Source organism: Myotis brandtii, unplaced genomic scaffold, assembly GCF_000412655.1.
Source record: "Myotis brandtii unplaced genomic scaffold, ASM41265v1 scaffold57, whole genome shotgun sequence".
Taxonomy (NCBI): domain Eukaryota; kingdom Metazoa; phylum Chordata; class Mammalia; order Chiroptera; family Vespertilionidae; genus Myotis; species Myotis brandtii.
Genome location: NW_005370133.1, coordinates 345342 through 363347, shown reverse-complemented (window position 1 = coordinate 363347; position 18006 = coordinate 345342). Strand labels below are relative to the sequence as shown.

Below are 18006 nucleotides of genomic sequence, written 5' to 3'. Positions count from 1 at the left end.
GGGGGGGGGGGGGGGGGGGGGGGGAGGAAAGCGAGGCCCACGCCTGTGCATCTAGTGACTAGAGGTAGGTACCTACCTCTCTCTGAGCTTCTACTTCAACTGCAATGATGTGGCTCTCCAGGGTGTGGGCCACTTCTTCCAGGGGTTGGCGGAGAAGAAGCGCAAGGGCACCAAGCTTCTCTTAAAGATGCAAAACCAGCGTGGTGGCCGCATTGTCCTCCAGGACGTTCTGAAGCCTCCCAAAGTGAGTGGGGTGAAACTCAGGATGCCATGGAAGCTGCCCTGGCCTTGGAGAGGAACCTGAACCAGGCCCTTGTGGAGTTGCAGGCCCTGGGTTCTACCCATGCAGACCCTCAGCTCTGTGACTTCCTGGAGAACCACCTCCTGGATGAACAGGTGAAACTCATGAAGAAGATGGGCAGCCACCTGACTCACCTCCGCAGGCTGGGCTGGACGAGTATCTCTTTGAAAGGCTCACCCTCAAGTTCTACTAGGAGCCTTTGGAGCCCAGAGGCCTTTGAGGGGCCCCTCTGTGTTCCTATGGTGTCTGGCTTTTGCCTGGGCCTCTCCCTGAAACCACTAGCCATTCTTTTAACCACCCTGGAGCCTTCTCCCATGCATTGGACCAAATGGAAAGAGTAAAGCTTTTTGCAGCAAAGAAAATATAAAAAGAATCCAAGCTTTTGGCCCTGGCCAAGTAGTTCAATTGATTAGAGCGTCATCCAGATATGCCGAGGTTGAGTGTTCGATCCCTGGTCAGGGCACATGCAAGAAACAACCAGTGAATGCATACTTAAGTGGAACAACAAATCAATGTCTCTCTCTCTTTTTCTCCCTTCCTCTCTAAAACCAATCAATAAAAAGCGTGCCGGTTTGGCTCAGTGGATAGAGCGTTGGCCTATGGACTGATGAGTTCCATTCCGGTCAAGGGCACATGCCTGGGCTGCGGGCTCGATCCCCAGTAGGGGATGTGCAGGAGGCAGCCGAGTGATGATTCTCATCATTGATGTTTCTATCTCCCTTTCTCCCTTCCTCTCTGAAATCAATAAAAATATTAAAAAACAAATAAAATCAATCAATAAAAGATAAAAAATATAAAAGAAATCTTTAAAAAGAACAAAATACATATCATGTATGAGCTACTAAAAACAAATTGTGTAATTTTCGTGATTTTGCATACAAGTTAAATGCTTTTACATTTGCATTTAAAACTGGCATTAAAAATGTAAAGATGAATGGGAAAATTCATACTAGTAATTTAAAATTTTTATTTTTATTTACTTAAGGATGACATCAAATAGCAAATAAAAAACACCATAATAAGTTGAGAAAAATACTGTGGAAGAAAGAAAAAAGCTTCACATTTTAGTACCTTTAATGCACTTTTTCCCTGCTTTTTTTAAAAAAAGTTATTGATTCTTTTCTTTTTTTTCATTTTGAGAGAGAGAGAGACAGGAAGAGGGAGAGAAAAAGAGAGAGAAGTGAGAGAGATTTGTGTTCTAATTGTTTATGCATTCATCAATTGCTTCTTGTATGTGCCTGGACTGGGAAGCCAACCAACAACCTTGGTGTATTGGGACGACATTTTTACTGACTGAGTACCCGCCCTGGCTTTTCCTGCTTTTTGAACAAAAAGCCACACATTCATTTTGCTCTGGGCCCCACAAATTAAATGGTCAGCCTTGCTTATAAATTCCCTATATCCCTAAACCAGCCTGATTTAATTGCCTATTGTTTGCTAACAAGAGTCCTAACTAATTTGGAAAATGTAATTTGAACTTGCTGGGGGTTTTAACTTTATACTTTGCTCCAACTATTATATCAAATGAGCAGAAGTGTGATTCAATGTAAAGAACACGGCTTCTATAGATGCCAAAGAGAGGCTCAGAGAATTTCACTCAATTGGACAAAGTCCCATACATTCCAAGGAAAAGATCTGAGATGTGACTCTGGCTCATTGTGACTCTAGGTCCAGGAAGTTTGCTGGAACGTGCTGAAGGCCCTGTTGCTTCGCTGTTCAATACGGTGGCCGCGAGCCACCTGTGGCTACTGGGCCCTTGAAATGTGGCGAGTGCAACTGCATTTTCGACACCATTTCACCTTCAGTCATTTTCATTTAAACAGTGTGGCTACCGGACGGCACGGATGCAGACCTTGTGCCCTGCTCTGCACCATGGGCCGTGGCAGATGCAGCGCGTGCCTGTGGAGGGGCTGAGTGCTCACAGGCTCCGCGACAGTCTGGCACATAGTAGGTGCTCGACAAACGGCAGCTCAGTGGTTTCATGGGAGCTCGGGGCCAGTTTCTATGGATGAAATATCTAGACCCGAGGGGCTGGAAAGGGAAGCCGAGGTGACACGAGAGAGCCCACCACACGAGAGTCACTCTACCCCATCCGCTGAGACAAACATCGGCGAGGACCGGCCTCAGCGGCGGCCAGCACAGCCCCTTGGTGACTAACACTCGCAGGAATCCAGGCCGGCCGGTCTCGGTGTCCACAGAGAACCTTCCGGGAAGGCCCAGCCTACAGTGAGCCCAGGAGACCTGTCCGGGAGGATTTTAAGGCGCCTCTGGTATGTCTCTGGAAAGCAGCCAACGAACCCAGAGCTGTCATCACCGTAAACCCAGCTGGGGGCTCAGACAGCTCAACCTGAACTCATTTTGATACTGAGTGGAAGGGGTGAGGCCCCAGGCCCGCCGCCACTCCAGCCCACGGATCCACTGCGGGTTCCCAGACTGGCTCTGCCCCTCCAGCCTGGGCCCCTTTTTCCGAACAGGCTCTCCTCTCGCCTCCCCCTTGACCAGCCCTGTGCTGGATGAACTCCTGGCTTACTCAGGGCTCTGACGAAATGACCCCTCCTCTGGGAAGCCTTCTTACACTCACCTCCCGGGCTGAGTTGGCTCCTCTGCTGGCCCTAGAGAATCATTAATCATCAACAAAGAAATGGACCCTGCTCTCTCCAGCCTGCTCAGCCTGCACAAAGAGTTGCCTGGTGAGAAATAGCTCGAGGCAAACTCACTTCTGCAGAGTGGGGCGCCTGCGCTTGTGAGCTGTGATTCGGGGCCATTTTCTCTTTTCTGCCCATAGCATCTTATTCTGTGCAGCACAAGTCTCCTGAGGAACGTCTTCCGGGCTTCCTGCTACCCATCAGTTTCAGCTGCTCTGCAGGGCAACTCCTTGATTCTTGGGGTGCTCCCCTAGTCCCCCCAATATACGCTCCAACTTTGAGGATGACCCATCAAAGTGTTTTCAGATGACATGGGAACAGACAGAGACTTCGGTTTATTCACATAGATTTTCTTAAATCTATATTTTTATTGATTTCAGAGCGGAAGGGAGAGGGAGAGAGAGAGATAGAAACATCAATGATGAGAGACAGTCATTGATCCGCTGCCTTCTGCACGCCCCTACTGGGGATCAAGCCTGCAACCTGGGCATGTGCCCTTGACTGGAATCGAACCTGGGACCCTTCAGTCTGCAGGCCAATGTTCTATCCACTGAGCCAAACCAGCTAGGGCCACATAGATTTTTATGTCCTTATCAAAGTCATTTACAAGGGAACTGGAGTTTATCCCCAAGTGGCCATGGGTGAAAGCATCGGAGTTAGTGAGAGGAGGAGAAGAGGGGGTGTTGTATCTGGGGTAGTCAGGGAAGGCTGCAGGGAAGATGGGGCATTTGACCTGTGACTTTAGAGACAGAGGGAAGAACATTCCAGGTAGAGGGAATAGCATGGGCACAGGTGTGTAGGCCTGAGAGAGGGTGCAGGGCTCAAGCAACTAGAAGTCATTGGGTGTTATAGAAGCTCGAGGTATGATGAGAGGGAGAGGGTGGTAGGCTGGAGAGGTGAGCAAATGCAACTCCTTGAGGACCTCAAATACTTCCCTAAGGAGCAGGGATTTCATCTTGGAGGCTGGAGTATTCCAAAGTGAGTTCTCCAAACACCTGCCCCATGGAATTCTCTGCTCCAGAAGAGGGCTGGGATTCTGTGTCCCTCACTTGGAGACTTCCTCTAAAATATGTTAGTAGTAGAGGCCCGGTGCATGAAATTTGTGCACAGGTGCAGTCCCTAGGTCTGGATGGCGATCAAAGCGCGAGAGTCTGGTGTGGAAGGGCATGTCCCAGCTGACCTCTGGGCCCTGGGCAGCACCTGGGCTTCCAAACCGTCCCCCCCTCCCCACCTGAGTCTTTGGGCCCCCGCCGGACTCCCTCAGTGCCTGGGAGCCAGGCGGCACCACTGGTCGCCCTGCTCGCACCCGCCTTGGCCTGGCGCCACCCGTTCACCTGCTCCACTATCCCGCTGCAGTCCTGCTCTTATCGGGGCCCATTGGGACAGGATGCACCTCCACTGCCACCCGCTGCCAGTGCCACGTTGCTGATGCCTGCCACGTTCCACGCCGCCCCTTGGTGGTCAGCACACATCATAGTGAGCAGTCAAATTCCCGGTCGAACTCCCGGTAGAGGTGACAATTTGCATATTAGGTTTTTATTATATAGGATTGTAAAAGCTCTGCTAAAACGAATAGTAACTACGTGTCAATGTCTACAAGGTGCCAGGCAATGCTCTTAGCACTTAGCATGTTTCACCATATTTAACCCACATCACAACCCTACAAATGCAGTACTGTCGTATTATTCCTGTTTCATAGAGAGGTTAAGAAATTTGCCCAAGGTCACACAGCTAGTAAGTGGTAGAGCTAAGATTTGAACTTGAGCAGTCTGACTTTGAGCTGTCCTGGAATAAAGAATCTGCTTAACTTTGTTTCAGCTAGCATTCCTCAACTTGCTTTTAATTATGGGGAAGGGGGGACTGCATATCTTGTAATATTATAAGGCAACTGATTCTGCGGGAAATGGGGGACTATTGAAGGGTTCTTATCCTGGAGCCTTTCAATTTCATTTGCAAATATCCTTAGTGAGCTCATTACCAGTCACTTGCTCATTAGTGTGCATCGGTCCTTTCTTAGAACCTCTCCATTTTCTTCTAAGCTCCCTGAGGGCAAGGGCTCTGTCATTCATTGCTGTGTCCCAGTACCCAGAGGAGTGATATGAGATGGTGCTATAAGAACATGGTTTGAGTGAATAGTCATTTCCTTGGTTGAAGACAGTGGGAGCAACAAAAAGAAAGGCCTATATTCTGGGAAGCAGGTGGTGGCTGAGTCCACGTGGGAGGGATGGAAGGCAGGAACAGTGGTGGGGGCACCGTGGGAATCGTCTTGGAGTTCAAGTGGAAAGCAAGACTTCATGGCAAGACCAAAGGCCATTTGATCTTAAATGCAAATTCAAATATCTACTCAGAATGTTTTTCTCTTCTAGGCAGTAACTAAGCCACCTGGTTAATTGGAAAATGAGGCATTTGTTGGAGTTGAAGGTATATTAGAAAATTCTTGGTTTTAAGAGTTGGAATTGGAGGGAAAAAATAAAACTCTCAGACTTGTAGCTACTCCACCCTCACACCCCCAAAGCTACTGGCAAGGAATAAAGGCTTTGGAAGGTTGGCTTGTTGAACTGAGGGATTCTTAGAAAGCACCTAGCCAATTTCTCCAATTCTAAGGGTGGCAAGACGGAGGCCCAGAGAGGGCAATGTCACAGCTGGTTAAATTGGGACTAAAATCTGAGGGTCCCCTCCCAGTCGGGAGCTCTGCCCAGGGCTTCAGGGCCTGCACCCTAACCCCCTCCACCTAAGCCACCAGCAGCTCCTTGTGCCCACCCCCCATCCTCTCCATCCATCACCCCTCCGAGCCCTTTGTCAGGGGATGCAGCCCTTTTGCACACCATAGACTGTGCTCCCTGCTGTGTCTGACTGCCCCTAATGAGATTACAGATTCCTGGTAAAATAGACAGGAGTTAATTCCCTCTGGCTTTAAAGGGCAGGGCAGGCCACAAGAAGTAGCAAAAAGCAAACCTTTCTCTAAAATGCTAAATGTAGATGATAATCCCTGTTCAGCACGTTGCAGTTCACCACCGCTGAATTTCACAAATATTCTCCGGGGGGGATGTGGCACCGGCCCTAATAAAGTAGGTGCGGTATCACTGTGCCTGTTGTATGGATGGGGAAACCGAGGCACGTGAGCTTAAAAGGCTTGTCCAGGGATACACAGCTAGTAAGTGGCGGAGCTGGGACTTGAATGTAGGTCCCTGGGCTCTGTCATCTTTAAAAATAATAGACCCTGAGAACCGACAGAGGTCTTCGCTTGGGCTTAAAGCAGCCCTCGAAGAAGCATCACAGCAAGTGGCAGAGCCGGTTTGAACCCAGGTCCCCTGGCCTCACAGCCCGCATTCCCCACCCTTCCAAGGCTAAGCACCTGTGAACCCATCTGCTTGTGCATGTGGTGAAAACCACACCAATGTTGGCCTGAATTCCACTCTGCTACGTGCCAGCTCTATGACCTTGGCCCAGGGACCCAGTCAAATGAAGGTCGGCCTCCTAGGCTGCCGGGATGATTCCCTGAGTCACACGGGTAAGGCAGCCAGAGCAAGTCAGCACACAGCACATGCTCATGACTCAACCTCTCTTTGCCTCAGTTTCTTCATCTGTAAAATGATAGGTATTGTACTTACTTATTGGGATTGGTGCTTCTATTAAATGTGCTCATACAAGCAATGTGCTTCTAGAATAATACCTGGTGCGCAATAAATGCTTCATTAATGTTATCAGTTAATTGGCAGTGAGCTAGTATCCTATTGCCTTGCCTTCAATTCTTTCTGGAATGACGTGGGGGTAAAAATCAAAGCAGCCAAGCAAATGTTCCTCTCGTTCCTCCCACCAGTCCCTGGTCCCTCCCCTGTTTAAGAGGAGCACTTGGCTTTGAGGTCCAAGCCCCCAGACCACGTGGCCTGCTCTAATTTCCCAGGCCCTAATCTGCTCCCAGCTCCTAATGATGCAGCTGGTAATAGGATTGAGGCTTCCCTCTGGGGCAGCCACTCAGGCCATGGCCGAGTGGCTGGCAACTGGTGCTTAGCAACCCTGACCACCTGCCTGCTGAGGAGCCAAAGCCCCCAGCCAGGACCCTGTGCCCCCGGCTGGCCTCACGTGCATGGAATGGTGCTGTGCCCGGTGCCAGCAGGCTGGGCTCACCATGGTGCCGGGTGCCATCCTGGCACGAGGGAGGGATGTTTGTAAGCGGAACGGACTGCTCATCCTGTCTGTGCTGTCTGTCACCGTGGGCTGCCTCCTCGGCTTCTTCCTGAGGACCCAGCGCCTCTCACCACAGGTCAGCCCCCGGGCAGCACGGGGTCCTCCTTTAGGAGGGGTGTGTGGGCCTGAGGGGTCCGAGGGTCACATTCCCCCTCCATGGCTCCCTGATAACAACACCGTGGGTGAGTCACTTTGCCTCTCTGGGTCCCAGTTTTCTCATCTGTAACATGAGTGTGAAAAATACATTATAGGACTAGAGGGCCATCCAATAAAATGGCCGAGCAAGTGGTTACAAACTGGCATCACCAGATGAATGGAGGCAAGGATGCCTCATTAGCATAACCGCGGGGCTAAGAGCTGTGGGATCAATGATTCTCTGTCATCATTGATGTTTCTATCTCTCTCTCTCCCTCTCCTTTCCTCTCTGAAATCAATAAAAATATATTTACAATAGTGGCCTTGGGAATTGGGCCACTATTCCTGTAGTAACACCGTGAAGCCACCTTCAGTTATTTAGGAAGACGCATGGACTCTGGAGGCAGAGGAAGCCTGAACTTTGACTCTCCTAAGAAGTGGCTGTGTGGCCCTAGGAAAAATCTTATCTCCTTTTTGGCCTCAGTTTTCTCATCTGTAAAATGGAGTGGGGGCACTATGTGTCAGTAGAATTGTTGAGGAGTAAACAAGGATCCATCAGTGCCTGGCATATCGTGGGTGCTTACTGAGTGTTACCTCCCTCCTCCCTCCCTTACCTACCTGTCTACGTGCTACCTACATCAAGACCATCTCCTGTTCCAAATCTTAGACAATTCTTCCAGATCTGCCCATATCTGGAATGTTACTCTCCTCCCCGACTCACCCCAGGCTCATCCCTCCACTGTAACCCTGCTGCTGGCTGTCTTACTTCAGAGCCATTTGTGTAGAAGTCTATTTCCCCATCAGATTTCAACTTGCTGAATATCACATGGGCTTTTCTTGAATCAAAATGTGAACTTAGGTCAGTGCTTATCACAGAAAGAACCCTCAACTATTTGCTGAATTAAACTGGCAATAGCACAAACCATCTGCTATCTACTTTCTTTAATTTTCCTCAACAACAAAACTATCTTTCCTGCAGGAAGATTATTTTGTGAAAACAAGTTGGAATGCTTATTATGAAAAGCCAAACTCATCTGGGGCCTCCTTTGCCAAAGCTGCCTTCCCCATCTGTTTGGAAATGCAAATATATTCCCATCGGGATTAACCTGCCAGATAAACTGAAGGAAGGATGTGGAGTCTTAGAACAATTATTTGGCAGAAATTGGCTTTCTCGGCATCTTACTTTGAAATCCAGGAGTTTGTTTGATCTCTGCCTGTGATTCAGAAACCAAGCCCTTCTTATTTTGTAAGCTTATGCAACAGGCAAAAAAATTATAAACAGTTTACAAATAGAAAGTCCTATTTCAGAAAATAATCTACAAGATTTATAATTTGTAATATTATTGAAATAAGTATCTCATTTAAAAATATAGATCATTTTGAGAGTTCCAGTTAACATGGTGAATTTACAACTGCACACATTTCCCTTTCCTTCCTGGATTCTACCAAAATTATAGTAATGGAATTTTTTAATCCTCACCTGAGGATATGTTTTTATTGATTTTTTTAGAGGGAGAGAGAGAGAGAGAGAGAGAGAGAGAGTGATCAGTTGCCTGTCTCCCGCATTTTTTAATCCTCACCTGAGGATATGTTTTTATTGATTTTTTTAGAGGGAGAGAGAGAGAGAGAGAGAGAGAAACATTGATCAGTTGCCTGTCTCCCGCACACCCCATGACCAGGTGTCCAACCTGCAGCCTAGGCATGTGCCCTGAGTAGGAATAAAACCTGCAACCTTTCCTAAATCTTAAGTTCTTTGAAGATATGAGAGAAGATATAGTGACTATAAAACGGAGTGGGATGCAAAAAGAAAAAACAATCCAAGAACAAGAAAGAGCTTTTGGAAATTAAAAATAGATGAGCCAGGATTAAAAGGTCAATAGCTGGGATAAAGTTGCAGAAATCTTCCAGAAAGTAAAACAAAAAGAGATGGAAACAGATAAAGAAAATTAGAATGCCCAATATCCAACTCTCTGAGAGTTTTAGAGAGCACTAAGAGAAAAAGGTGAGACAAAATTCACAGAGAACACAAGAAGGTTTGAAAGGTAATATTTCACGAGAAGAAAGTGTACCTAAAATAAAAAGGTATAGTCAAGATTACAGAAACCTGTTAAAAAGAGAAAAAAATGATAGGTATGCACACACTACTAGTATGAATTTTTTTTAAAAAAAGAGGAAAACCTCATACCATAGTTTATCACTTTGAAAATTACAGAAAATTGGAGATAAACAGATGATCCTTAAATGGTTCTGTGGGAATAAAACAAGTCTCATGTAAAGAATAGAAAGTAAGAGTAGCTCCAAACATCTTAAGCAACACTGGAATCTAAAAGGCAAAATGTAAGTGCCTTTGAAATTTGAAGGGGAAATTATTTTATTTATTTATTTTTAATGAATTTATTGGGGTGGTATTAGTTAATAAAATCATATATGTTTCAGGTTACAATTCTATAATACATCATCTGGATATCATATTGTGTGTTCACCATCCCAAGTCAAATCTCCTTGGAGGGGAAATTCTTTTAAACTAAGGATCTTATATATGGTTAAACTACTGTCAGAGGTGAAGTTAGAATAAAGGCATTTTTACTTATATAAGGACTCCGAAGTTTCTCTCCCATTCACTCTTACTGAGAAAGCTACCAAAGGAGATGTTCCCAAAAAACAAGGAAGTAAATGAAGAAGACAAGAAATCCAGGAAAGAGGGGACAATATACAGGAGAAAGTCCCAGAATGACAGCAAAGAAGAGGCCTAGAGAGCAATCTGCCCAAACTGGAATAGGAAGATGGAGTGCTCTTGAAGGGCACAAAAGGAATGGATGTGCTTGAGTATACAGAAAATACCCTTGTTGGGCCTTTTTATTTTTATTGTTTTTTTTGTTTTTGTTGTTTGGACTTTTAAATATATATTATTGATTTTTTACAGAGAGGAAGGGAGAGGGATCAAGAGTTAGTAACATCGATCAGCTGCCTCCTGCACACCTCCTACTGGGGATGTGCCCACAACCAAGGTATAGGGTTCACTATTGAGCCAAGTAATATGCTAGAACCTTCTTTGTATAACCTTTCTTGTATGACCTAAGTTTCCTGCAGTTAATAATTGACTAATTTTTCATTTGTTTTCTGTGAACCACTCACTAATTTCTTCCAAGTGCTTCAACATTTCTTTAAAAAGTCCAAACAAGCCCTAACTGGTTTGGCTCGGTGGATAGAGCATTGGCCTGCAGACTGAAGGGTCCCAGGTTTGATTCCAGTCAAGGGCATGTATAGGGTGTCCCAAAATTCACGCAAGATTTGAATTTTGCGTGAGCATTAACAACAACAACAAAAAAATAAAAGCCTAATTTTACTGGTTTATTGAATCAGATTCTAATATCTGTTGCCCTTTGATTTCAATCCCTTCAATTTGATAAGCATTACCAAGTACCAAATTATGGCCCAGTAGCAAGGACAATGAAGACCAATGAAGACCACGGCTTTGCATATGTGCCAGCAAAGCCGTGGAGGCCATTTACCTGATGTGCTATTCCTATACTGTATACTTTATGAATCAATAAAAAATTTACAATTTTTAATTATAAACCTGATGCTCACGCAAAATTCAAATCTTGCGTGAATTTTGGGACACCCTATACATGCCCTTGACTGGAATCAAACCTGGGACCCTTCAGTCTGCAGGCCAATGCTCTATCCACCGAGCCAAACCAGTTAGGGCTTGTTTGGACTTTTTAAAGAAATGTTGAAGCACTTGGAAGAAATTAGTGAGTGGTTCACAGAAAACAAATGAAAAATTAGTCAATTATTAACTGCAGGAAACTTAGGTCATACAAGAAAGGTTGTACAAAGAAGGTTCTAGCATATTACTTGGCTCAATAGTGACCATTAATTAAACCTTGACTATTAGTTTAACCAAAAAATTGTGATATAATGGTGAAATGGTAGGAGGAAAAAGGGAGTAAGTCTTCATCTGTCATGGCAGATGTCAAAAAGGGAAGTTAATAGATGTCAAAAAGATATATCGAGAAATAGTATTATAACTGTATTATTTAGAAATAACAATACTAAGGAAAACATCTAAAGGAGTTGAGGGTGTTCAATCCTGGGAAGTTGGGTTGGGATAGAGATGGGTGAGGAGGGGGCTGCCTTTTCATCATTAGGGTGCTACTTAAATTAAAGAATAGACACATTGGTTAAAATTAATTAAACATACACAGCCATGATGGGTATATTTTTAAAAGTCGAATTTCTGTGCACTGGAAATGGTAGCAGAACGGGAGGCCTGATGTCAGGTTCTCACTGATGCTAACTCACTCTGTGAAGCAAGTCACCTCCCTCTCCTGGCTCAGCTTCCTCAACTACAAAATGAGTCAGCTGGACTGAAAGATCTTTAAAAAACCCTTCTCGGCACCAAAATTCTAGGATTTGGAGCTTTTCAAATCATCAGACCATTAACCAAGTGTTATGTTTGGCCTTTAAAAAAAGTTTCAAGTACAAAACTTTAATTTGGATGTACCAGCCTTTACCACAACCTCACCCTTTGATGAAAGTGGCCTCAAACTAGGGTTGCCAGAAACAGCGAAACTGAACTAAATTAAATTTGAAAACAGCATACCCAGTTACATTTGAATTTCAGATAAGCAATATTTATATAAGTAAAAAACAAATGTAGTTGTTTATCTGAAATTCAAATTTTACTGGGCTCAGTAGTCCCCTCCCATTCGGTTGTTAGAGTCTGGTCACAGGATCTGGAGACAGCTGATTGGGCAAGAATTTAGGACCCTGATGCCAGCCGCATAGATAGGCTGGAACCAGCGGCCCAGGAGGAAGCCCAGCATAGAATTCTATCCAGTAGGGCCTCTTTATACTGAGTGGTGTCTCACCAATCCAATCCAATTCTCTTTCAGCATTTTAAACGTTGGGGGCACTGTGTGGGGAGGCAGACAATGGACCCAACACTGAATGAGAAACTGACTCAAGAATACCATGGTCTGTTTCTGAGTCAGTCTCCTCATAAACTAGACTGAGAACTTCAGGGCGAAAACTGTGCCTATTTCATTAGTGGGTACCCCGTGTGATGCCCGGCGCAGTAGGTGTGGAATGAATGTGTGAGCAGCATGCAGCCCTGCCCTCGTGCCTCCTAGCATCTATTGCATGAGACCGATTTGTAGCACGATAGGCAGTGAATGGGGCGGAGGTGGGGGAGAGCTATTATTTACTGTGATCACTGAACATTTACTCTCAATCAGGCTCTCTGCCCAATGCTTCATGTGCATCCTCTCATTTCAGCCTCCCAGTGACCCTATGAAGTGGTTATTACTCGTGGGTCACAGATGAGAAAAACTCCAAGTAGCTCGCTTACGGCCACACAGCTAGTTAGGAGGGGGCAGGGGACAAGTCTGTTTGGCTCGACAGCCCATGCTTCCTCCACGGACTCTGCTGTGCACGTTGTAGACAGGAGAGTGCGAATGAAACAGTGCTTCGAAGATGATAAAGAACTGAGCAACTGTGACGTCTGCAGCGCCGGCTGTAACCTCAGCTCTTGCTGTGTTTTCAGGAAATTAGTTACTTCCAGTTTCCCGGGGAGCTCCTGATGAGGATGTTGAAGATGCTGATCCTACCGCTGGTGGTCTCCAGGTGAGGGCCAAGGCGTTTGGCCGGGAGGTCTGGGCGGGGAGGGCAGAGGATTCTGTTCGGTTCCGTTGGTTCCCTGCTCCTGCTGTGAGTGACTGGACTGCACCTGTGGGCCTGGGAGCCGTGTGATTGGGGGGCCTTTATAGGCAGGAGACTGTGGCACAGGCTGCTGGAGTCTAAGTCGTCCAGTGGCCCCAGTTATTTCAGTGCCATCCAATGGACCTTAACAAGTGATTGGGAGTTATCGGATGAGACCTGACTCCAAGGTAGCTTGGGGGCTCAGGGACTGCTTCCCAGAGGGGGCGCTCTTTATGGTGAAAGCAGCAAGGTGTGTGTGTGGGGGGGGGGGGGTTTTATGCCTGTTATTTTTTTAATCCTCACCTGAGGATATCTTCCCATTGATTTTTAGAGAGAGGGGGGGGGGGGGGGGGGGGGGGGGGGGGGAGAGAAGGCATTGGAGACTCTCCCAGGGTGATATCCTAGCTCAGCTGTGCACTGTACTGGCTGTGTAACCTTGGACAGGTTATTAAACTTCTCTGAGCCTCAGTTTCCTCGTCCATAAAATGAAAACTGACACCTACTCCCAAGCGTGATTGTGAGGACTATATGAGGTTATATATTTGCATGTGCTAAATGTTCAGGAGGCTGCGTCCCAGAGTGTGAGGGAGGGAGGGGGGGGAGGTGAAGTTGGAAGGGGGCTTCTTGCTCAATCATGAAAGACCTTGAATGCCAGGCTACAGAATTCAGACTTCACCCACGAGAGCGAGGGATACAGGGAATCACTGAGATCACCTGGTCCCTCTCACTGGTGTGCTGGGTGACCTTGAGTAAGGCCCTGCCCCTTTCTTTTCCAGATGTGTAGCGAGCTGGCTGCTCCATTTAGTATCGAAGAGCCCTGTGCTCTGAGGCCGTGTGTTTGGAGTCCTCACTTCCCAGGACTTCTCTGCAGGGAGGGAAGCAGATGAGCCTCTGAGTCCTGGGGAGTGTGATGGGCTCTGTCCCCCGAGCAGGGTCATCAGCCTCCCTGCCCCACAGCCTCCCTGCTATTGAGGAACAAGACAGCTCCTCCCCCTTTCCCTGTAGTGTCATGGACACAATGCTCTCTGGTCCCAGAGGCCAATTAACGGTACCTTCGGTTACCCCCAGGGGAGCCTTGTTCAGCTCCTTGCAGGCAGCATTTAGTTCTCTCAAGACTCATTCTGCAAGGCTCTGCTGAAATGCCACCTCCCTCCACGAGCTTTCCCAGACTCCTCAACCCATGCTGGTTGTTGTCTCCTCTTTAAGCATCCTCCGGTCATTCGCTGAGTCAGCGAGTCTGTCCAAGTTCCCAGTGGCCTCCATGCTGCTAGGCCAAAGGCCACTCCCAGTTCTTGCTTTACATGAGCTCTCCCCAGTGGTCGATACACTTGACACAGGCCCTGATCACTCTCTTCCTCCTGAAGTACTCTTCCCTACGGCCTGACACTCTCCTGGCTCTTTGCTTGCTCTCTGCCCCTCCATCCCAGTTTCTCTCCTCGACCTCTAAGTGTTGCAGTTTCTTCGGCTTTTTCTAGTCTGTCCTCATGGCTTTAATATCTCACCTATAAGTCCAACACTCCCTCCCCCATAGAGATCTTCCTCCCTGTATTTTCCACACAGCACGCATTAGACATTGTTATTTTATACATATTCAGTTGACTGGTTTCTTTATCTTTCACTGGACCATAAACCCTGTAAAGGAGAGACAACATTCAGTTGAGGCTTCACTCTGGACCTAGCCAAATGCCTGGCACACAGTAGGTCCTCCTTAATACTTGTCAAGTGAATTAATGAAACCATTCAACAATCATGCATTGTGCTTTCTGGGCACTTGGCCCTGTACTGGGCGCTGCGGCTACAGAGATGAAGGAGGTTCGGTCCCTGAGGAGCTCACAGGCTATGAGGGAGACCGATGAGGAAATAGTCAGTTACGTGATGGCTGAATAAGTTAATGGAGGAAGCGCAGGATGCCTTCTTTCCAGTGTTATTACAAAGTAAAGCACAGGACTTTCGTTAGGCACTTAATCACCCTTCACCGTTGACCACCCTTCCTGCCTCCTACTCTCCATGTGGACCCTAGAGTCAGACAGAATTGGGTTCCCACCCTGGCCCTGCCCTTTCCTAGCTGTGTGACCCGGGACAAGTCATTTCACTTAAAAAGAGATCCTGAGGTCAGCGAGTCAGGGTCTAGGTCCTAGGCCTGCTTGCTCCACAAACCATCCTGTGGCCTTGGCTAGGACACGCCTCACCTGGGCCACAGTTTACCCGGTTTACCCAGTGACTAGGGGCCCATCCAGCTGTTTGAGTCGGGCTCTCAGAGGCCTGATCTCTCTTTCCACCAGACCCACGTGCTTTCTCGTGGCTGGAAATGCAATGTGGCATTAACTTGAGAAAAGCCAGTGTGTGTTCATACATTCCGTTTGTTTATTATACAGTTTGGGCTGGTGCAGAGCAACCGTGTCATTGAAAAAAAGCAGTGCTTTAACATTTTCCTCCTAAGGAGAGTTAAACCTTCTTGGGGAAAAATGACACATTTCTGAGCCTCAGACCCCTGCGTCCCTGAACGCTGCTTCCTTTACCTTCAACTGGTCTGTGATCCATCCATCCACCCATCGCCCACAGTCCCCTCAGCTCCTGCTCCAGCCAGCCCAGGGCTGGGCAGCATGGTCCCCACGGGGCAACCGCCCTGGTGCGGGGACTGTCACTCAGGGCTGAGCAAAACCACCAAAGATGCTTTGAAAATTCAGATGCCAGGCCCCATGCCGGGCTCACTGAGCCAGACTGCCAAGGGGCCCAAGCAGGGGTTGGTTTTAAAAGTTCCCAAGTGTTCAAACGGTTAAGAAAAAAGCCAAACCCTGATGTCTTGGGCTCAGGCCTTCTGGCTGAAGCCAAAGAGCCTGGCGCGAGGGCTGTGGCTCTTCAGTCCCCAGGGGCTCCCGGCTGGAACCCAGGAGACCAGGGCTGTCTGTGGTGTGTTACGTGGAGATGCGGGGGACCTGGTCCATGCCCTGCAAAGGCTGCCACGTACACGGGTGTGCAGGATCACACAGGTTATCAGCGTTGAGGGAGCACCCACGTGTGCCTGAGTGAAGGTAGACTTTCCAGAGGGAGTGACGAGCCAAGGTGCTAAGTCAAAGCACAGAGGAGGAGGAGGTCGCCCACAGGCACTGCCTGCGGAGAGCAGAAGCAGGGGGAGGGGGTTTCGTGAAACATCTCATCTGGGCCTTGGAGGAGCCTGGGGAAGCTTTAATAAGTTAGAGAAACATGTGACACCCGTAGTGAATCAGGAGCCATGCTGGGTGTTCTGAGTACATTCTCCGATTTCATTCTCAGGAAAACCCTGCCGGGGAGGGGGGTGCTCTCCCCATTTTACAGGTCAGGTCACCGCGACTCAGATGGGGAGAGCCTTGGTTGGGTTCACATTTCTGGTGAGTGACCCCAAAGCTCCTGTTCTTCCCCCGGAGCCTCTTGCAGACTCTCAGCCACATCCGCCTGTGCTGTCTGCTCAGCGCCCGCCCTCATGGTGACTTAGAGCCACAGCTGGCTGGGGAAGGTTGCCCTCAGCTGGCCTGTGGCGTGCCTGTCTGAGGTGGGGCTCCGGCCAGGTGCCGGTTTGCTGCAGATTGTAGAGAAAAGAGGCCCAAGAGCCGGAATGTGCCAGCCTGTGGGAAGAGTGACTGAACTGGGCTCCAGCCGAGGCCAGCTGGCCCCACCTCCCTCCCCCGGGCGTCCTTTCTCTGGAACAAAGTGTCTCTGTGACTGTCTCCCTGCCAGATCGTGGGACCCTCCAAAGCAGGCACAGGATCTTTTCATCCCTCGCGTCAGCCTCCACCAGCACCGCCCATACTTCTTTACACCTTTTCATCTCCCTCTGCTTGTCTATTAGATTTCTGTCTCCTGCAAAAGTCGTTACACGGACCACCAGGTAGAGGTTAGTGCGAAGGACACAGGGGAATGTGAACCTGACCCCGCAGTGTCTCCCATAAAAACACAGTGATGTACATGGAGGGGTGGTGGCAACTGGTCCTACCCCTCGGCAGGGGCAGTCCTTTTTTTAGCGCCACAAGTGGCTAGTCCAGGTAGGAATACTGGTTTGTGTCTCTTCATTACTGTACAAACAACGGTGTCAGCACCCCATAAGGTGGCATGCCAGTTGTGACTGCAAATTCGGTTAACTAACAACACCGAGGACACCCAGGGTTACCTGCAGCATCAACAGTGGAGACAGGTCATCGTCCATATGTATCAATGATGAAGAGCCGGGAGGATTTCACAGACAGAACCTTGAGCTGGGTCTTGAACATGGAGTGGGCCTTGGCTGAGAGGAGAAGTGGGCATTCGTGGAAGGAGGAACAGCATGGGCAAAAGTGTGGAGGCAGAAAAGTCTGTGGCATGGGTGGGGACCAGGGAGGTGCCAGCCTGCTTCCAGGGGTTTGGCAAAGGGAAGGGTGGCAGGTCCTCCTGGAAGAGGGTAGAGCATTTAGTGTCACGCGTGTCAGGATTTGGGGCCCAGGCTTGCAGGTTATTGGAACTAGAAGCAAATCGTGTGTCCTCCCACTGCCTCGGAGCAATTGCACCGCAGACAGCCCTGGTTCCAGGTTCCAGCCGGGAGCCCTGGGGACTGGGGGCAGCAGCCCTCACGCCAGGCCCTGTCGCTCCAGCCAAAGGCCTGAGCCCAAGGCATCAGGGTTTTGCTTTTTTCTTAACCATTAGAACACTTGTGGAACTTTCATTTACTTATTACTTATTTACTGTTTACATTCAACATTATTTTGTATTTGTTAGTTTCAGGTGTACAGCATAATGATTAGACCATCATATACTTTACGAAGTGCTCCCCCTGGTATTTCTAGTCCCCACCTGGCACCATTCATAGTTACTACAATTTTACTGACTATATTCTATGCTGGACTTAACACCCCGTGACTATTTTGTAACTACCAATCTGTACTTCTCTCTCTTTTTTTTAAAATAATTTTTTGTTGTTGAAAGTATTACATATGTCCCCCATTTTGCCCCATTGACCCTTTCCAGCCCCCCTCCCGGCCCCCCCCCACTCTCATCCCCCCAGTGTCTGTGGCCATGGGCCAT

General features: G+C 48.0%; 1 protein-coding gene and 1 pseudogene across 1 annotated transcript in view; both read left to right on the top strand.

Moving 5' to 3' along the window:
- Window positions 1-2843, top strand: part of LOC102243504 — a 25823-nt pseudogene extending 22980 nt beyond the window's left edge.
- Window positions 2844-6891: 4048 nt separating this feature from the next.
- SLC1A7 (solute carrier family 1 (glutamate transporter), member 7) overlaps window positions 6892-18006 on the top strand; it is a 43133-nt gene continuing 32018 nt past the window's right edge. The window contains exons 1-2 of the mRNA XM_005878646.2: window positions 6892-7210; window positions 12821-12900. Of these exons, the coding sequence (XP_005878708.1) occupies window positions 7034-7210; window positions 12821-12900 (257 nt within the window). The 5' untranslated portion in view covers window positions 6892-7033. The remainder of the gene's footprint in view (window positions 7211-12820; window positions 12901-18006) is intronic.